Source organism: Cucumis melo, chromosome 11 (genome assembly GCF_025177605.1).
Source record: "Cucumis melo cultivar AY chromosome 11, USDA_Cmelo_AY_1.0, whole genome shotgun sequence".
NCBI classification, from domain to species: Eukaryota; Viridiplantae; Streptophyta; class Magnoliopsida; order Cucurbitales; family Cucurbitaceae; genus Cucumis; species Cucumis melo.
The window spans coordinates 16,274,230-16,292,308 of NC_066867.1; the positions used below are offsets into that span (position 1 = coordinate 16,274,230).

The 18,079-nt window shown below is 34.4% G+C and overlaps 2 protein-coding genes across 2 annotated transcripts; one reads left to right on the forward strand and one right to left on the reverse strand.

Moving 5' to 3' along the window:
• Positions 1–1,584: 1,584 nt before the first annotated feature.
• On the forward strand, positions 1,585–3,619 carry LOC127143984 (methyl-CpG-binding domain-containing protein 10-like). The gene is made up of 2 exons (XM_051079308.1): positions 1,585–1,868; positions 1,952–3,619. Exons 1-2 carry the CDS (start codon positions 1,674–1,676, stop codon positions 3,119–3,121), a joined length of 1,365 nt encoding a protein of 454 aa, XP_050935265.1. The 5' UTR covers positions 1,585–1,673; the 3' UTR covers positions 3,122–3,619.
• LOC103490467 (uncharacterized) lies at positions 3,269–6,510 on the reverse strand. Its single transcript, XM_008449984.3, has 4 exons — positions 6,191–6,510; positions 5,043–5,113; positions 4,312–4,398; positions 3,269–3,617 (listed from the first exon to the last, which is right to left on the reverse strand). Exons 1-4 carry the CDS (start codon positions 6,300–6,302, stop codon positions 3,594–3,596), a joined length of 294 nt encoding a protein of 97 aa, XP_008448206.2. The 5' UTR covers positions 6,303–6,510; the 3' UTR covers positions 3,269–3,593.
• Between the last annotated feature and the right edge of the window lie 11,569 nt (positions 6,511–18,079).

Below are 18,079 nucleotides of genomic sequence, written 5' to 3' on the forward strand. Positions count from 1 at the left end.
GAGCTTGTGAATTTTTATCGTTTTTAAAAGTACTCTATACGGTATAAATATTTTGTCAGTTCGTTATTCTTTAAAAGAAAAACTCCTATATAACTTATTCAACTTTTTTTTTTTAATTTCTTTATTAGCCATACCAATTGTTAAGGAATAAGGATTAAACTTTGTCCGGAAAGGAGCAAAGTGAAAGAGGATTTGGATATGCCTTTCAACAAAACCATAAATGAAGCAATTTCATGTGTAGATTCAACTTTTTTAGAGCATAAGCATTCTATTTATGTATAAAAATAACGTAAAGATCCATCATAATTTAATGGCTTTTTTTTTTTAAATGAGTTTTAACTTCAAATAACATAAAATTGATACTAAACCTCCACACCGTACATAAAAAAAAGTTAATTATACATAGTAGTTTGACAATGTATAGGATGAATATTTTGAATTTAAACTTTTGGTCATTCTTGTGAATTTGTTTTGTTTAAGGAGAGAATGTAACCTAACGTTTAAATTAAACTATATATTTAGATGAAGCTATGATTTTTTTTAGTTTAATAAAATGAATTAAAATGTAATTAGTTTGGAAATCCATTTTCTTCACTCAATTTTATCGTTTAACCTATAACTTTGTCAAACTTAAACTCAAAATAAACATTTTTCATAAAGAAATAAAAATAAAAAATAAATAGAATAGGTACCCAAGAAAATCCAAATTTGCTCTACAAAACCTTCCAAATCTAAATCCACAAAAGGCATGCCAATCTATACATAGGTAGTCAGTTAAGAATTATACATTGACTTATAGGTTTAAATTTAAATTCCAACCCTGACATGAGGTTAAGTTTAGGGGGAAGAATCCCATGCAAAACTAAGAAAAATACAACTCTAGCTAACAAGAATGAACAAAAGAATTTACGGAAGGTTTGAAACTTTGACTGAAATGTTTTTGAAGGTTTGATTTTCCTTTTTAAACTGAAAATTGTAATAACCAACAAAACAATCCAACACTGATATCTTCTTTTTCAAACTGAAATTCATAATAACCAACAAAGCAACCCAACACCAATCTCTTTTCGGGAGGAAAACACTCCCACCAAAAATAGGAATTCCCAGATGAAGAAGCTACTAAATTATAGACAACTTTGTTCTCCTCTCTAAGAATTTTACAAAAGTGAGAAACATTCACAGAAACAACAAAGAAATGCTCTTCAACCAAAAAGAATAGCTTGAGATAATTCAAAAATCTCACGATTCAAAAGCTGAATGACCTTGAAATAAGTCAGAAATCCAAGAAGAGGTTCTGTCCCTCGCATGTTTGATTGGAGAAAAAATGTACTACAACAATAGATAGAAGAAGAAAAAATCGTCATCATAAAAGAATAAGGAGTATTGCACACTATTTTTTTTTTTTTTTAAAAAATATGTGTAATATTGAGACATAGAAAGACTAAAAGAAGAATAAAGAAAACGAAAATGACATCCAAAATCAGCGGTTTGAGCGGAGTCCCCATGCTTCCTCTACCTTGCTAACTCCGCTTTCAAAGTAGTGGTTGCATGTTCCTTTTTACATGACAAGCAAAGAAATCTCCATTTTCCATATATAAATTAATTTCCCATTTCTCCTTCTTCGATAAAATTCCCAAGCTCTCTATTACTCTTTCTTCTTCTTCTAGTTGTAAATGGGTTCTGTTGGGAGCCTTCAGAGTAAAGCAAGCAGCAGCAGAGGAAGGTCTTATGCTCTGATGCTGCTTATTGCATTTGGGGCAGCCTTGCTTGGAGTTATGCTTCTTCACAAATTCAGAGAAAGGCGTATTTGCAACCTTCTTCTCAAACGCACAGATCAAGACCTCCGTTCCTTTCAACTCCTCTTTCAGGTCAACTCTTCATTATCTTTCTTCCATGCATTCCCTTATCACTGTCTCACTTAATTGTATTCATTTCTGTTTTGAATGAACAGAAAGAGACGGATCGAAGCAAGGAATTGGCGAAGAGCCTCGAAGACATGACTGCAGCGCTGTATTTGCTCCGAAGCCAAAAGATGGAGCTTGATAGGAGGCTACTGGAGTTGCAATCCACCATCGACTCACTCAGAGACGAGCAGAAAATCACAAGTGTTGCACTCCAAGAAAAGCAGAGAGAGATCAAAGCGTTGAGGGAGAAAGAAATTGACTCTGGAAATGACAATCCTCAAGTGGTTGCTTTAACGCAAAGCCTCAAGCAAAAGGAAGATGAATTAGAGGAATTGAGACGTCGACACAAGTCTCCTGGAGCTATTGCGGCTAATGATTCATCAGACCCACGTGGGGATTCAACAATGTCTGAAGAAAAAAGGGATCAGTTGCTTGAATCGGGAAATGGTAAAGGAGGAGAGAGTGAATCAATGGATAATAACAGAGGGGGAAGTACATCGACAGGTTTTCATGAGATTGAAACTCAGAAGTTAGAGGAAACCCATGAAGGCGAGGAGGAAAGGCAGAAGCAAGAGAAGTTGGGAGATGAAGGTGAAAATGCCAATGGGAGGGAAGTTGAGGGCGAGACTAAAATCACCAACGAACACAAGGAGAAAGAAGGTGGGGATTTTGAAGAAGTTGAAAATGGAAGAGCTAATAAGATTGCAAGGAGTGAGATTAGGATGAAAACAGAAACAGGCAAATATGGGAATACACGGAAGATCAGAGGAAAGAGATGGAGATACATAGTCAAAAGAAGGGCGGTAGACAACGGATGGAGACTGATATCGAAGAAAATGAAGAAGGAAAACGGAAACAACAGAAATTTGAATGACATTAGAGCCATTGGCACAACACATGGGAAGTTCACAGATGGAGCAGAGGAGAAAATGAAAGAGGAGCGCACACAGGAAGCAAAAGAAAATTTGATGGAAAAGGAAAACAAAATGGTACAAGAAGAAAATTTGAATTCAGAAAATGATGACACATCGAGAGAGAAAAATGGGAATGGGGACGTGGGAGATGATAGAATTAAGAAAAACCCAGGTGAAGAGATGGAGCCAAATGACTTGAAAAGCAAAGAAAAAGAAGAACCAGAAAGAGGAACGGACTTCAAGGAAGATGGTAAAGAAGAAGAAGAAGAAAACAAGGAAGAGCCAGAGGAGTCAGAGTTTTAAATTGAATGCCCAACTGTGAAATGTTTTATCTTTCGACTATTTCGGTAGACATATGGGTGTAGTGTTAGTTGTGTTGGCTAGCAGTGCATAAAGCTCACGGAACAAAATGTTTCTAATTCCATGTAATCAAACCAAGTGATCCAATCGTTAACAAAATGACACCAAAGATAGCAATTAACTGATTACTCAAAAATGCTTTGTTCAATCACAAACTCCGAACCACAAATGCCCTTCCTTCAAATCCAATGAATGAGTTTGTGGGGGCTTAAATGATGGTAAATTCGTATTATTAGATGTAGGACTTCGGTGCATGAAATAACCAAAACGTCAAGAAAAAGCTACAAGATAAGCCCATATACTAGTCTGAGATACAATTCCAGATTGAAATGAAATTCGCTGGCACATGAGGTACAAGGAAATACATTATTACGAGAAGTACTTTAGAAGAATCGGAAAATATCTGCAGCTCAGCTCATTGGGATGCTTCCACAATTTTCTGCAAAGAAAGCACATAAATTAGGAGAGAACAAAACTCGGTGTGAAAAAATAAATGTGCAAGTTCGTTTATGATAGATCTAGGCGGTACACTATGACAGCTACATCCAGCTATGAGTTTCAAATACTCCATGTATAATTGTGACCCAAATGATCCATAAAACTAGACTTACAAAAGCAGACGATAAAACCATGAAATGTTATTCAAAAAAGACAAATCAGGTAAATGTTTTTCATTCTCCATCCGAGCCCCAAGGTAATGATCGTATTACTCCTCAGTTCACCTCATAATATGACGGCCTTGCCACGAAAGCAACAAAAGAAGCCTCAAAATAGAATATATTTTCTCTGAACCGAAATTCTAAACCTCATATTATGTTTTCATGTATTAGTACTCCAGAATATTGCAGGAGATATCAACATTTCCCAACTTCATTTCACATTACAGGCTGATGCAGAATTTGCCAAATGTATAGACTTAAAATAAAAGTAAAAACCAAGGAAAGCACAAATCTAAAACTTTAAAGGTGCCATTCCCTCCTCAAAAATAAAAGGTATAAACAAATTGTTCACAGAAGTTGATATTGTAAACAGCTCAAAACTGACCCATAACTGCCATTACATTTCATCATCTGTAAATAACTGCAAGTGGTTTTAACTGTAAAAGGCGCATAGAAAACAAAGTGTGGAAGTACCTCATCCTTATTTCCTTTTCCCCTGGTGAAGAACTTGTACCCTCCAAAGATGAGCAGGCCCCATCCTGATAGAGATACAAGCACGAACTGCAAAATTCAGAACAAGTTCAATTAGTTCATGGTAAATATTGTTTGAAAGAGACAAGAAGAGACAGCTAGATATTAAAGATGGCACAAGTGTGATAATTAGGCCATTGTTATTCATTATTTATTCTCTAAGTCAAGAACACTTGAAAGAAGAGGGCATTCATTGTTTATCAGTTCTGCATTACTAAAAGAACGCCCAAGGAGAAGAGGGCATTATATGACTCAGAAGTGTCAAAGCAAAACTAACTAATTTAAGGTAGAAGAATTTTCGATTTTGAAGTCTATTGAAAGCTAATACAGTGAGACAAACAGCTGCATTAGCTCTAAGTTGAACCCACAAATTCCAAACCATAGACAAATAAATAGAACTAATCTAATACAACACTATAAGTGACTTATATTGATGAAACTACATTAAATATGGAGTACAAAAAGAACTCTTAAAAAACAAAACCACGTACTTTGTTGAGTTGATTAGAAATTTAACAGATTCTGATAGTCTAAACAGGTTAACTTCTGACTTATCGTTCTTAAATCCTCCTACTTGATGAGAGCAAATAGGAAGAACAAAAAATAAAAAGACTGAAAAATAGAAGAACGAAGAAATGAAGCCAGTAGCCTCATATGAAAAAAATAAGTCTCACGTGCTCTTCCTTCCACTTAGATGGGCTCATGGGATCTTGCCAACAGTTAACCTTCGGGGGTCCATGGTGGTCTGCAAATATCAACAAAGAAGGTCAAAGTTAAAAGAAAAGGAAAAAGGTTATTTATTCATCTTTTGATGTTTCATTCTCCCACAACAAACATTACAAAAGAAACATGCAGAATTCAAATCCATGTGTAGAGAGTGTAGTCTTGTAACTCTCGAAGTTGAAATTTAAAGAAAACTAAATAACCCGGTACGAGTAATTTTACTAATCATCAGCTGACTGTCTTGTACTGTAGAAAGGCGGTCTTCTATGTTCCATTCAGTGAAATATCCTTACTACATGACAGGTGTATTAATGTGTGGTGTCGACATATAACATTCAGATTAGTTAAGCAAATTTATTATGGTAGTAACAACTGCTTTCATTGCAAAGAAAATGAAAGAATACTGGAGTATTAAAAAAATATCCACCAAAACCCCACTAGAGAAAGGGGTTCAGCTAAGAAGACCCCATGCAAATTACAATGCTTTTAAATCGTAACAACGATCTTCATCACACAGTCAACGAAGTGGTGAAGTGCAAGTAATAATGCAATGCCTGCATTTTTCATTGTGATTGTTATTCATAAGTCTTCTTTGTATTTCAATCTACCAATGTTTCCTTATTCCAATTTCACCATTGAGGCTATAGCAACAGTCCCCAGTTGATACAATTGATAATGTAACAATATGCCAGAAAAATACAAGTTCCAAATTCCCATATCTTTGAATTCCGTTGCCAAATTGAGGTCAAATTGCCAGAGCTCAGTTTGCTTCATATCCATTTCGATTATAGACACAAGACCACAACCTTCGTTATCTAAGAATAATAGTGAAATAACCCAACCAAAGATCTGGGTTGTCTAAGTACGTAAAATGCATTAACAAAAAACCAAAAAATTCGCACCTTTTCAATCCGTGAAAATAATAAAGAGCCAAATCTAAAAACAGAACTTGGGGGAAAAAAATATAACCATGATTCCCATTTTAAAATTAAACTCCAAAAACATTAGAAATCAAAGAAGATTGAACAAACCCGAAAATGAAATAAGTCCAAGCAGATGACCTCAATTTATAAAAATGAGATCGGGAGATGAAACCTACCGGCAGCGCCAGCGAGTCCGCGCTTGTGAATAAGGTTGGCGGTTGACTGAGGCGAGGAAACTCGAGCTAGGGCTCTGGCTTGACGAACTGCAGCAGCCGCTAAGGTAGCCATGGATTCAGATTTTCTTCCCTAGAGAGAGAGAGAGAGAGAGAGAGAGAGAGATCACTGACGCTGATACGGCGAAACGAAAGCAAGAAAAAGAGACCCGAGCGCTTATAGACAATGACAAGCATAGACGGACGACGTCGTTTTAAGCTTCTTTCGCCTTTTTCTTTTCCAATTTTTTTCGTTTTTATTCCAGTATTTTTAGTTCAATCTCGAATGAAAATACCACCCGGAAAAGGTTAAAATACCCTTTTGAACCTTTCAAAATTAAGCTTGTTGTAAAAATGGTTAGTACAATGGGCCCACGGTAGGAACACGGATTGAAGAAATATAAGGTAATAATAATAATAATTACTAAAATGATATTCTTAAAAGATTTAAAAAAATTCCACTATCTGGTACACTTTTGGAATTTCAACTAATTTTTGTGTGTCACAATTCAACTAAATGTCTAGTAAGTGATTTGACAAGTATGACATGAATTACATAGCCAAAAGATTGGGTTTATTCGAGATATTTGGCAAGGTGACAAGATGTGGAGGGAGTGACACATGACAATGGATACTCTTCAAAACATATGACATTTTAGGTGGGACGTGGTAAGAGTGACATTTGGCTCATAATAGACATCTATTAACAATATTTGTAATACTCTTTCTTAGATGTCCATTACATATATGAAACATGTCTCGTTAAAAACTTACTTAGGAAAAAAACCTAATAGGAAAAAAATTCTACTGAAGGAAAAAGAGAACATATTGCATATCATTTATACACTTACAAAAAACATTACAATTTACTCGCCTTCGTGGAAACATCACGTGAGGTCTCTTGACGCATTCCAATATTGTGCACCGATTTTTTTTAAAGGTTACGATAAGTAATTATTTTGTAAACAAGCATGCCAAATTATCCTTGAACAAATTTGTTATACAGTGATCTCACATTTTTCTTCAAGATCATGAGGGTAAAAAAGCTTTGGTGAAATATGTTTTCTATCTCCTTTAATATAACCTCCTTTGATTTGAGTTATACATGTCGTGTTGTCTTTGTAGAGTATCGTTGGAAGCTTTTTACTAGAAGACAAGCCACATGTTCCACGAATGTGTTGAGTCATTGATCTGAACCATACACATTCTTTTTTTGTGCATTGCAAGATTTTCTTCATGATTCGAGGAAGTGGCTGTTATGGTCTATTTCATTGATCTACATGATATAGCAGTTCCTCCTTATGTGAATAGATAACATGTTTGAAGTTTTGTGTGGATGAGATAAATATCCAGATTCTGCAAAACCAACTATATCAAAATTTGATTTATTTGAATAAAACAAACTCATATCAATTGTTCTTAATAGATAACGGAATATATGATTAGTTATATTTCAGTGTCTTTTTGTTAGGAAGAAACTGTATCTAGTTAATAAATTTATTGAAAATGCAATATTTGGTCTTGTGGTGCTTATGGACTAAGAAGTTCTTCATTATCATCTCGAGGTCAAAATACATCTTTCTCCACATCTCACGAACTTGCATTGGAATGTTTAATGGATATGTTCTATCCATATAAAATATTTTCAAAACTTTTTCCATGTAAGTTGACTAATAAACAAATATTTCATATGCTAAATGCTCAATTTGGATGCCAAGGCATAATTTTGTTTTTCCAAGATCTTTCATTTGATCGAAGTGTATTAATAGTTTTACCTATTTGATTCTCACTTCAGTCTTATATTCTCTAAGCTTTTTAAGAGAATTAGACTTATAATGCAATAGGTAAACATGACCAAACCTTGAATAATCATCATCAAAATTGATGAAATATTCATACCTTACTTAAACTTTGACATTCATTGGTCCACAGAGGTCTGAATGTACGAGCTTTGAAGGTATTTTGACTCTAAGACATTTTTCGGTAAAAGATCTCTTGGTCATTATTCCTTTTAAGGCAAGATTCACATTAAGGTAAAAAGTTATCTTCTAACTAATTTAGAAGTATACTCTTAGCCAATCTCCCAATCTCATTGAGATTTATGTGACCGAATCTTAAGTACCATATATAGGCATTAGAAGAAACATTTTTGTCTTTATGCTAAATATTTCAACATTAAAGACAAACTTTGCTCCATTAGGTCTTAACTTATATAAGTTGTGTATAAGTACAACATAACAAAAACTAAATACTTTTTATAGAAAGATGATCATTTCATTGATTTCAAAAAATATTCTATACGTTTGTTCTGAAATACAAGAGATAGATATTAAATTTCTCAAACTTCTTGAGAAGCATACAAAACAACTTTAAGTTTGATATATCTATTAAAACAGCTTCAAATCTCTCACTGCTTCAGCCGAGACAATCTCTCATGTTCCAAACTTTAAGGATGATTCCGCCTTTTACAAGCTTTTCAAGAACTAATTTCCTGAAATAAGAATTAAATATAATATGAATAGTGGTTCCTAAACCTAGTACTCAAGTTAAAGTATCATATTCCACTAAGCACGTTTCAATAGCTAGTAAATCATATTTACCTTATGCTTCCTTCTCTGCTTCCTTGTCAGAAAGGTACTTTGGAAAATTCCATACCAATGCCCATCCTGGTTGTAATGGTAATATTTACCTTTCGTAACTTTCTTTCCTTTGCAATTCTTGAGAGTCTTTCCCTTTTCCTACTTCTTCATTTGTGAAGCTCCAACTTTAGTTTTCGAGGACGATCCTCCCATAAACTTTTTCTCTGTGGTAGCAACATTTGCTTCCACTTCCTTCCCTTATCCATGGTAAGGTTTTGGATTCGCTGGAGCTCCTTTTGAAGAGTGGTTAGGGTGAACTCTATTTTATTCAAACATCCATTCGTTTGAACTGGTACAAAACTCTTCAGAAGAGATTGTAAAATAAAGCTCACCTAATTTGTCTTATTGATGAGACTGTCATTTTCTTCAACAACATTGAAGTGCATCATCATATCCAGGACATGTTCTCTAACAGAGGTCACTTCCTTCATTTGTTTGATGTAAATGTATTTAATTCATTCGTGTATGAGGGACCATGAAGGCTGACCAAACATCTCCCTCAATGAACCCATAATCTTTTTAGCCGTAGCTAAAGATTCATGTTTCTTTGCCAAAACATCAGATATGTTGGCAAAAATATAGACACAGACTTTTTCATTAGCCTTAACCTATTGATCATATGCTTCCCGAATATTTTGATTAGCATTTCAAGCTGGGACTTGAGGTCGTTCCTCAGTTAAGAAAAATCTTAAATCATCTACGACTAGTATTGTATTTAGGTTTGATTTTCAAGTTGCATAATTTTCGTCGTTAAGTTTCTCGAGCTCGAAAGCTAAAAGTTGTGCTATTGTCCATTTTCGGATCTTAGAGATAAGAATCATTATGCTCTCGAAAGTGGAAAGTCAATATAAAAATCGATCAAAGAGACTCTATCCATTTATGTAGTTTGCAGTGTTTTGAATCCTATAATACAACCCTCTGAAGAAAATGTTGCTCTAGAGCAGACAAGCAAACGCATTATGGAAATCTCATGGTTCGACCTAATGGAAGAGACCGTGGAATGTGTTGTCACATATCCCTCACCCACTTACTATGAACTACTTCCCTTATTCTCCTTGATATTGATTTGCGTAAACACTCTCTAAAAGGAGTCTGCTCATAGGCACGACCCAAAATCGTGCATAGACCCCACGGTGTGAACTATTAAGGATGCTAGAGCTAAAACTACGCTACTTTTATCTAGTCAGTGTTCTATGACAGTTTAAAAGGGTCTTAAAAAAATAAGATCATATTTAGGATAACTTAAACATACCCTAAGTCTAGGTGAAAACATCTAGCATAACCATTATACCGGATTTTAACCTACGATATCTAGGTGATAAACCAATTTTATTACCTCATATTCTCATGCATGCTCATAAAACTAGGTTAACTAGGCTCAAGAATTGATTACGATCTTCAGGTAGCAGGTGTTCCGTAAATCGTCTAGTTAAGAACCTCCAACCTTAGTCATCTTTTTGACTTGTTGACAAGATCAAATCACGTGAGCTTCTTGTAACCAGTTTTACAAGATATCGACCTAATTCTATGAAAAATTGGTTAATATGATTTTAACCTAGGTGAAGAGCATGCAACTTATCTTTGTTATGGATTTTAAAATTCTAAAACACTTATCAAATAAATAGGCAATACTATAACAAACAAGTAAACAATATATAGCTATTATATATATATATATATATATATATATATACACACACGCACACAGATACATACATACATAATTAGTTAATATGGATTTTAATTTATTTAACTTTTAATTAAAACATATTTAATAAAATTAAATCAACTAATAATTAATTAATTAATTATATTAAATCATATTTAATCGAAATTAATTTAATTAATTAAACAATTAACATGCATACTATACATTATAACCATTATAACATACTTTCAATGCATGAACATGTTAACCTATGGTGGAATTTTAAATCTATATGACATACATTATATACATTTAATTTAGTTTAATTAAAACATACATCACATGCATAATTAAGAACACCCTAAAATGGATTGGTTTTGGCTCCTAAATTATTATAATAATAATCTGATGTAGTACATAAAAGCTTTCGAACCACTCCAACTGGTTGAAAACCCACCAAAAAAGATGTAAACCGACCCAAGACCCAACTATTGGGCTAGAACCGACCCAAACTGTCACACCCCGTTCTAAGTTTTTCCTCTAACCTAGATCGTGGTGTGAATCTACTCCTTAAAACAATCCTCTTTAAATGTAAGATTAATAAAATGCTTTCCAAAAATTCTAAAAAAATTTCGGCAGAGTCTCTCCTGAAAAACAGATTAACCACACCTGAAAAATAGAAGAAAAACACACTTCTATGCTTTTCAAAAACTCAAATATCATCGAATGTGTCTCACCACACACTCATCCAGACAATCCCAGAATCTCATTCAGAATTTATATTCAACTACGAACTAGTTACAGAAGGATTACATTTTAATAAAAGACCTCTCAAACTCAAATTCTCATCATGACTCTCGCTTCTTCTAATCACCCAATAATACAATACTACACATAAATATATACATACAACAAGAATGAGAAACTACAATCAATGACAGAAAAGCACAACCAATGCTTGGTCCTTGACCGCTATCAGGAGGGGAGAAAACATTGAAAACGTGAGTTGAAACTCAGTGAGTGGCAAGTTTTAAAAGGTAAAACTTCATAAAACATATCTTCAAACCGTTTAAATATCACATCAATAACGAAATAATAATTACAGCGTTAAAATCGTATATTACCATAAACAACAAGTAAAGCCAACAAACCTGTATCCAAACCAACCATGGCAAGACATCTAAATATACGGCCAAAGATAGCTCGCACATGACTAAAAAAATCATGCGGCCAAAACAAGCTCACGCATATTTAGTACCCGCCACGATAACAACCTTCATCCAATCCAATCCAACCCAACCATGATAGTATACTAAGCATACGGCCCAAGAATAGCTCACACGTGCTCCAATCCACAAGGAAATACGTGGCCAAATGGAGCTCACGCATACTTAGCACATAGCACGGTAGCAACCTCCATCCAATCCGACCATGATAGCATACTAAATACACGGCCCGGAATAGCTCACACGTGATCCATATCCACAAGGAAACACGCGACCAAACGGAGCTCACGCATACTTAGCACCTACCACGGTAACAACATACCGCTCCTATGTGCACATAGAGCCAACCAACCATGGGTTAAGCTAGGCTTGAAGCCATATCACAATCCTCCATCCACGTCCTCACCTAGGCTCAGGTTCTCGGATCTCCGGTCACGGCCTCTTTCAGTCTCGGAATTCCCTGACAGCCGTAGGTGACGCTACGAAAACACATTCACGTAGCCTTAAGGGTAATCACCAACATCCATAATATCACATAATTCAAGTTTAAAACCAACATGGTTAGAAACTCATTTTCACATCATTTTCGATCTTTTGCCATCATTACATACTTTTAGAACTTATTTAAATCTAACTATAAATCAATGAATGTTTAGAAACAAGTTGTCATCTAAACATGACAACTTGGTGTCCCCTCCAGTCTCGGAATTCCCTTTGGTGTCCCCTCCAGTCAAGAATTGGGGCCTCACAATCACTAGCCAATATGCTTTTCTCTCATGCCTTTCTTCGTTCATGGTTTGATATTCTGGTGTCCTAGGCGTAGAGGAACCACACCAATCCATCCCGAACTTGGTGGTTAAACTCTACTGCGGTGACGATACTGTAGGGGAGGTCCTGCGGAAAAATAGCTCGACGCCAGGATGATAAAAAGCTTAATAAGTTTGGGTTCAACCACAGTTTCGAAATACAAGAGTTCATGGAAAATCGAAAATCACATTTGAAAACCTTTATAACACATAAATCATAAGGCAATCATATTCTAAATTTTCATACTAGAATAATTATACTAGATTTATAATGAAAATACTTGAATTTAAGCCACTCACAATCAATTACTCGATCCCTCGGGATTTTATGCCTTTCCCACTTCGATCTAGCCTGAAATAAGATTAAGATTTATCAATTAACTTTACAAAGCAAAACGACACAACAACCTTCAACGTACTTCATAAAGCCAACTCAAACTATTTTATGTTCCAAAGACTCCAATTTCTCTCTTCCAAGACTTAAATTGAATTATCCTTTCATGCTTTAATCTATTCTAAAAATTTAAACTTTGGACTCTTAACATCACATTAATCTCTTAACGACACAAGCACCCAAACATGAGAGAACCCACTAAAGTTTATTTAAAACCATATCAAAATCACCTCGACAACACATTTATCAAAATTTTCCAGATTCACAACATGAACTTCAAATAATCATAACTCTTCCAATACTTAACCAAAATGAGTGTTCTTTATGTCAAAATCTTCTTTTGGATTTCCTCTATAATTTAACTGAAGGAAGGAAAATGCGATTCTCAATGGATTGCTACAGAATTGGCCCGAAACAGAGAGTGTTCAAAAACAGAGTCTTCTGCTATCCCCTAACTTGTTTATGAAATTAAGCTTACTTCTAATCATATTTAGCTCAAAAGTTCTTCATAAAAGTTGTAGTGCATTGAATAAGCTTTCCAGCCATACCAAGTAGAGATCCTAGCTCCACTGGTACACTCTAAAATACAAGAGAAACCAGAGGCCTCCTGATTTCGCGTGAAAAACCAACTGCCCTGTTTTCTCCATCAAAAAGCACCCAATGAATATCAGAATTTGCTCCAACTTTCTTCATAAAATTTGTTTGAAAATGAAGTAGATTTCAGTAAATGTAACCCTCACCTCTTAATTATTTTTGTGGTGTTCAAATCGACGCAAACAACCAGAAGGTGTCTGTAAACGTGAAGCTTCTGCCATAGCTATCTATCCCTTCTTGGTTTTCTTTATTTCTTCACCTTAATTCTCAGCCCTTTCCACTTCTTCTTCTTTCTCAGATTCTACCTCAACATCTATCTCAAGTTTAAGGACCCAAAGGAAAAAGAAAAAAAATGGGGAAGATGTGGTTGACGCTCGGATGGAGAACTTTTCACCCTTCTTCATTCTTTTCAACACTTAAACTTAACAATTTAAAGTTTTATTAAAATAGTTCTAAAATTTCTTATCACCCGAACCAACCTTAAGAAGCATAAAAGTATTCCAACTTGTTTTCCACAACTTAAAGAATATTAATATACATAAAACAAAATGGAACGAGGGCTTACACAAACCATCAAATGCACGCAGGTCATATGCAAATGGACCGGGTTGGAGGGGTAAAAAAAAGATGGACTCGTGGCAGGGTAAGGCACATGGGGAGACCAACTACGTTGGGTCGGACCCGGATCATATCAGGTTGGGAACGAAACTGGTCGGGCATGAAAGGGCCGCTTCTAGTGGGATGCGTCAAAGATTTGGGTCGGGTGATTGGGCTTCAGAGTGGGCCGCATCTAGGATCAGGCAGAAATGAGGCGCGCGACATGGACAAATCTCGGGTTTGAAGGCTTGAAAATGGGTCTGTCCAATAATTTTCTCCAAGTTCTTTGAATTTCTCTCTCCCGGTGTAAAAATTACAGCCTAGATTAACTCTATTGACACTTTAAAAAATTACAACCCTTGAAAAATATTAATTAAGTCATAAAACTGAGCTAATTACAATAATTAAAAGAACTAAGCTTAATTTAATTGCCAAATTAAAGCCACTAATCCAATTTAGTTCAACTACAATTTATCAAATAAATTGACACCCACCATATTTAATTGAGTAAAATCATGCATGCTCTGATACCACACGAAGAAATATGAAACATGCACAGGGAAATTAAGATCAAGTCTTACTTTAAATGCATTTATACAAATTTAGAGATTAACATGCATCATCTACCCTAATTAAATAAAATTATGGATTATCGAAAAATAATTCGAAGCTTCCCGTTCCTCGAAACTCCTCACAAACATGATCCCATGACCACCAATAGAGTTGACCCGCTACTCTCTGAACTTAGAACTAGATTGTGAGACCCGTTAAGTGAAGGAAATATGGAGAGCAAGATGGAAAATGAAAGATGAGATTTGGAAAAGAGAAAAAATTTGGTAAAAAAATTTTGTAAAACAAAAATTTTAATTTGGCCAAAAGTTTTCAAAATGTTGAAAAGAAGCCATTAAATAAATTAATTACATGTAAAATTACATATAATTAGTTTATTGAATCTCAACACCTAATAATCAACTAACCATTAGTAGAACTTAGTGGGCTAGGTTTAGGCACCTATCCCACTAAGTGTTAATGGGATTATCCAACAAAATGTTGGATTTTTACACTAACTTTAGTCCAACAGCATTATGGACATTTGACCATTTAAGTCAAAGTCAAACTTTGAGTTTTTCAAGTCAAAATTTGAGTTTTTCAAGTTAAAAGCCAACATTTTGACTTTTTACCATTTTGTCTGTCTTGACCAATTATGACCTTTCGAGCATGAATTTGTATTCAAATTTTTTAAAATTCAAATTACATTTGAATATAAAGCTGGTCAGAGTTTGACTTTTCTAGTCAAAAGTCAACATTTTGAGTTTTTACAACTTTGGTCATTTCCTTCAATTTCTAGCTTCTGAATATGAATCAGTATTCATATTTTTAATATTTAAATCACATTTAAACATAAAGCTCTATCTCAAACTTATGACCGACGACTATATCAAATATATTTGTCGGTTTCTCTCTCTTTACCTAATTCGGACAATTCAAATTATTCCAACATATTGTTCTAAGTTAAATCCATATGATCTATTAGGGGAACCTAATGAACCTATAGATAATGGACTCCAACGATCCGAGATTAACTGGCTAAACCCCTTTAAATCAAGCTAATCAACGTTTGTTAACTAACAGATCATTCCACTAAAGTCCCGTAGTTGTACTCCCCTCACTATAAATATATTTCTATCTATCCGATATAACCATGATCAGTAAGTCAATCATTCACAGATTGTTCATAACCTCAATTCAATCAAATTACCGTTTTACCCCCGAGATTACATCTTGCTCCTTAAGTCTCACTAATGCACTATTGACACTAGTACAAATTTGGGTTTTAACGACACAACAAATCAAAACATTGTGTCGTTAAAAATAAAAAAGGGTAGGGTGGGAGTAAAATGTGTCGTTGAAATTAGAAGTGACACACTATTTCTTGACACAATTCTATTGTCACAATTTAATTTTTTTGACACATTTAAAGTGTCATTAATTAACGACAATTTCTTTGTGTCATTAAATAAATTTTGAAATAATAAAACTAAAAATTTTAAAATTTCCAATTCCCTCTTCGCGCGACATTCAAAAAGAGTTTTACAATTTGCTCAACATTTTCTCTCTCTCCCTACCAAAAACGGGAAACAACGTAACTCATCTCCAAATCTAAGAGACTGTCGTCAAACCCACTAATCTCACCCCGTCAAACAAGCAAACATTGTCTAAGGGACTGTCGTCGAACCCACCAATCTAAGAGACTGCCATAAAAAAATCTTGGCAGCTCCGATTTCTCTTCTCCCCCGACTACTAGAAAAATGGGTTTTAATGACACTACTAATCAAGTTATTGTGTCGTTGAAAATAAAAAAGATGGGGTGAGGTACAATTGTGTCATTGAAAATTATTTATTGACACAATTTAATTTTTCTTGACACATTTAAAGCGTCGTTAATTATCAACATATTTTTTGTGTCATTTAAAAATTTTTGAAATAAAAAAACCTCAAATTTCAAATTTGTTAATTCCTTCTCTCACACAATTAAAATTATATGACAATAGCATATTTTCTCTCAACACTTTCTCTCTCTACCAAAAACGCGAAAGTCTAGGCTCTCTCTACCTATATCATGCATATATTCATTTTTTTATAATTTTATATAAAATTAGAATCTAGACTCTATTACGAACCCAATGCAATGAAAAACACTTAAAACGAACTTCGAACAAACAAAAATGGATAAATCAAAGATCATAGACCAATTGGTAAATAACCAAAAAGATTCAATACTTCCACGCGCGTAAAACACCTCAAGGTCGCGAGTTCGAATCCCAGCCGAGCGTATTCCTTTATTCCTCATTTTCGAAAGACTTCACGCGCAACTTCTCCACTCTTCATCCAATCTACGCATGCCACGTGTCGTCTTCTCCTCACGTGCGCACCTTTAATCATTTTTTCTCACATATTTTCAATGGCAATCTTGTAAATATATAACAACTTTCCAAAAATCCTCTTCTTTCCTTCAAATTGAGTGCGCGCCTAGCCTTGAAGTTATGAGTTCGAAACCCATGAAGCGGTTATTTTCATTTCTTTTCTATATATAACTCATTTTTCCGTAGATCTTAATCAATTTTCAGTTATGTTTGATCCATTCATAAATCCAATTCCAATTTTCACCCAAATTCTCTTTAAATATCATTTTTTTTCAGAACTCTCCCATCTCTCAGTTATTTTCTCTCTAAAAAATATTTCGACAATCTTTTATTTCAATGGAGAAAAAATTCCACAAAGAAATTCCATCAATCTTTTATTCCAATAAAGGGGTAATCTTCTAAGAGATACGAGAATCATGGATATTCAATTTATTTGAGAGTTTCTTCCATTTTTCTTCTAATTTAGCATGTTGATTCTTTAATTTTTGTTCAAGAACGAATTCACTTCCATGTGATCTCTATGAAACAATCTTTTAATTTGCTCTTGATTGTTTAATTAGGATGCAAGATACATTTTGTTTAGAAAATTAAAGTGCAAAATTCAATTGATTATCTTTGTCTACAAGAAATATTTTTTGATCCAACGAAGGGTTAATCTTCTAAGAAGTTGTACATACAACATTTTGTCCTTTATTTATTATTTTATTTTATTTATTTATTTTATTTTACTTTATTTTTATTTTATTTTAAAAGTTGGATTTGAATTTGAATTTAACTTTTTCTTTTTTAAAAAAAAATGAATATGAGTCTCTTCCCTATTTTCTCTCAACTCACCCAATTTTCTCTCCCACTCCCACCTTCTCCACTCTCCTCTCCATTTTCCCTAACTAACCCAATTTTCTTTCCACTGCCACCTTTTCCACTCTCCTCCCTATTTTTCCTCGGCTAACCCAATTTTCTCTCTCACTTCGGATTTTTTGGGGGGTGATCAATTGGAAGGGTAAAAAAAAAGCTAAGGAAACTAT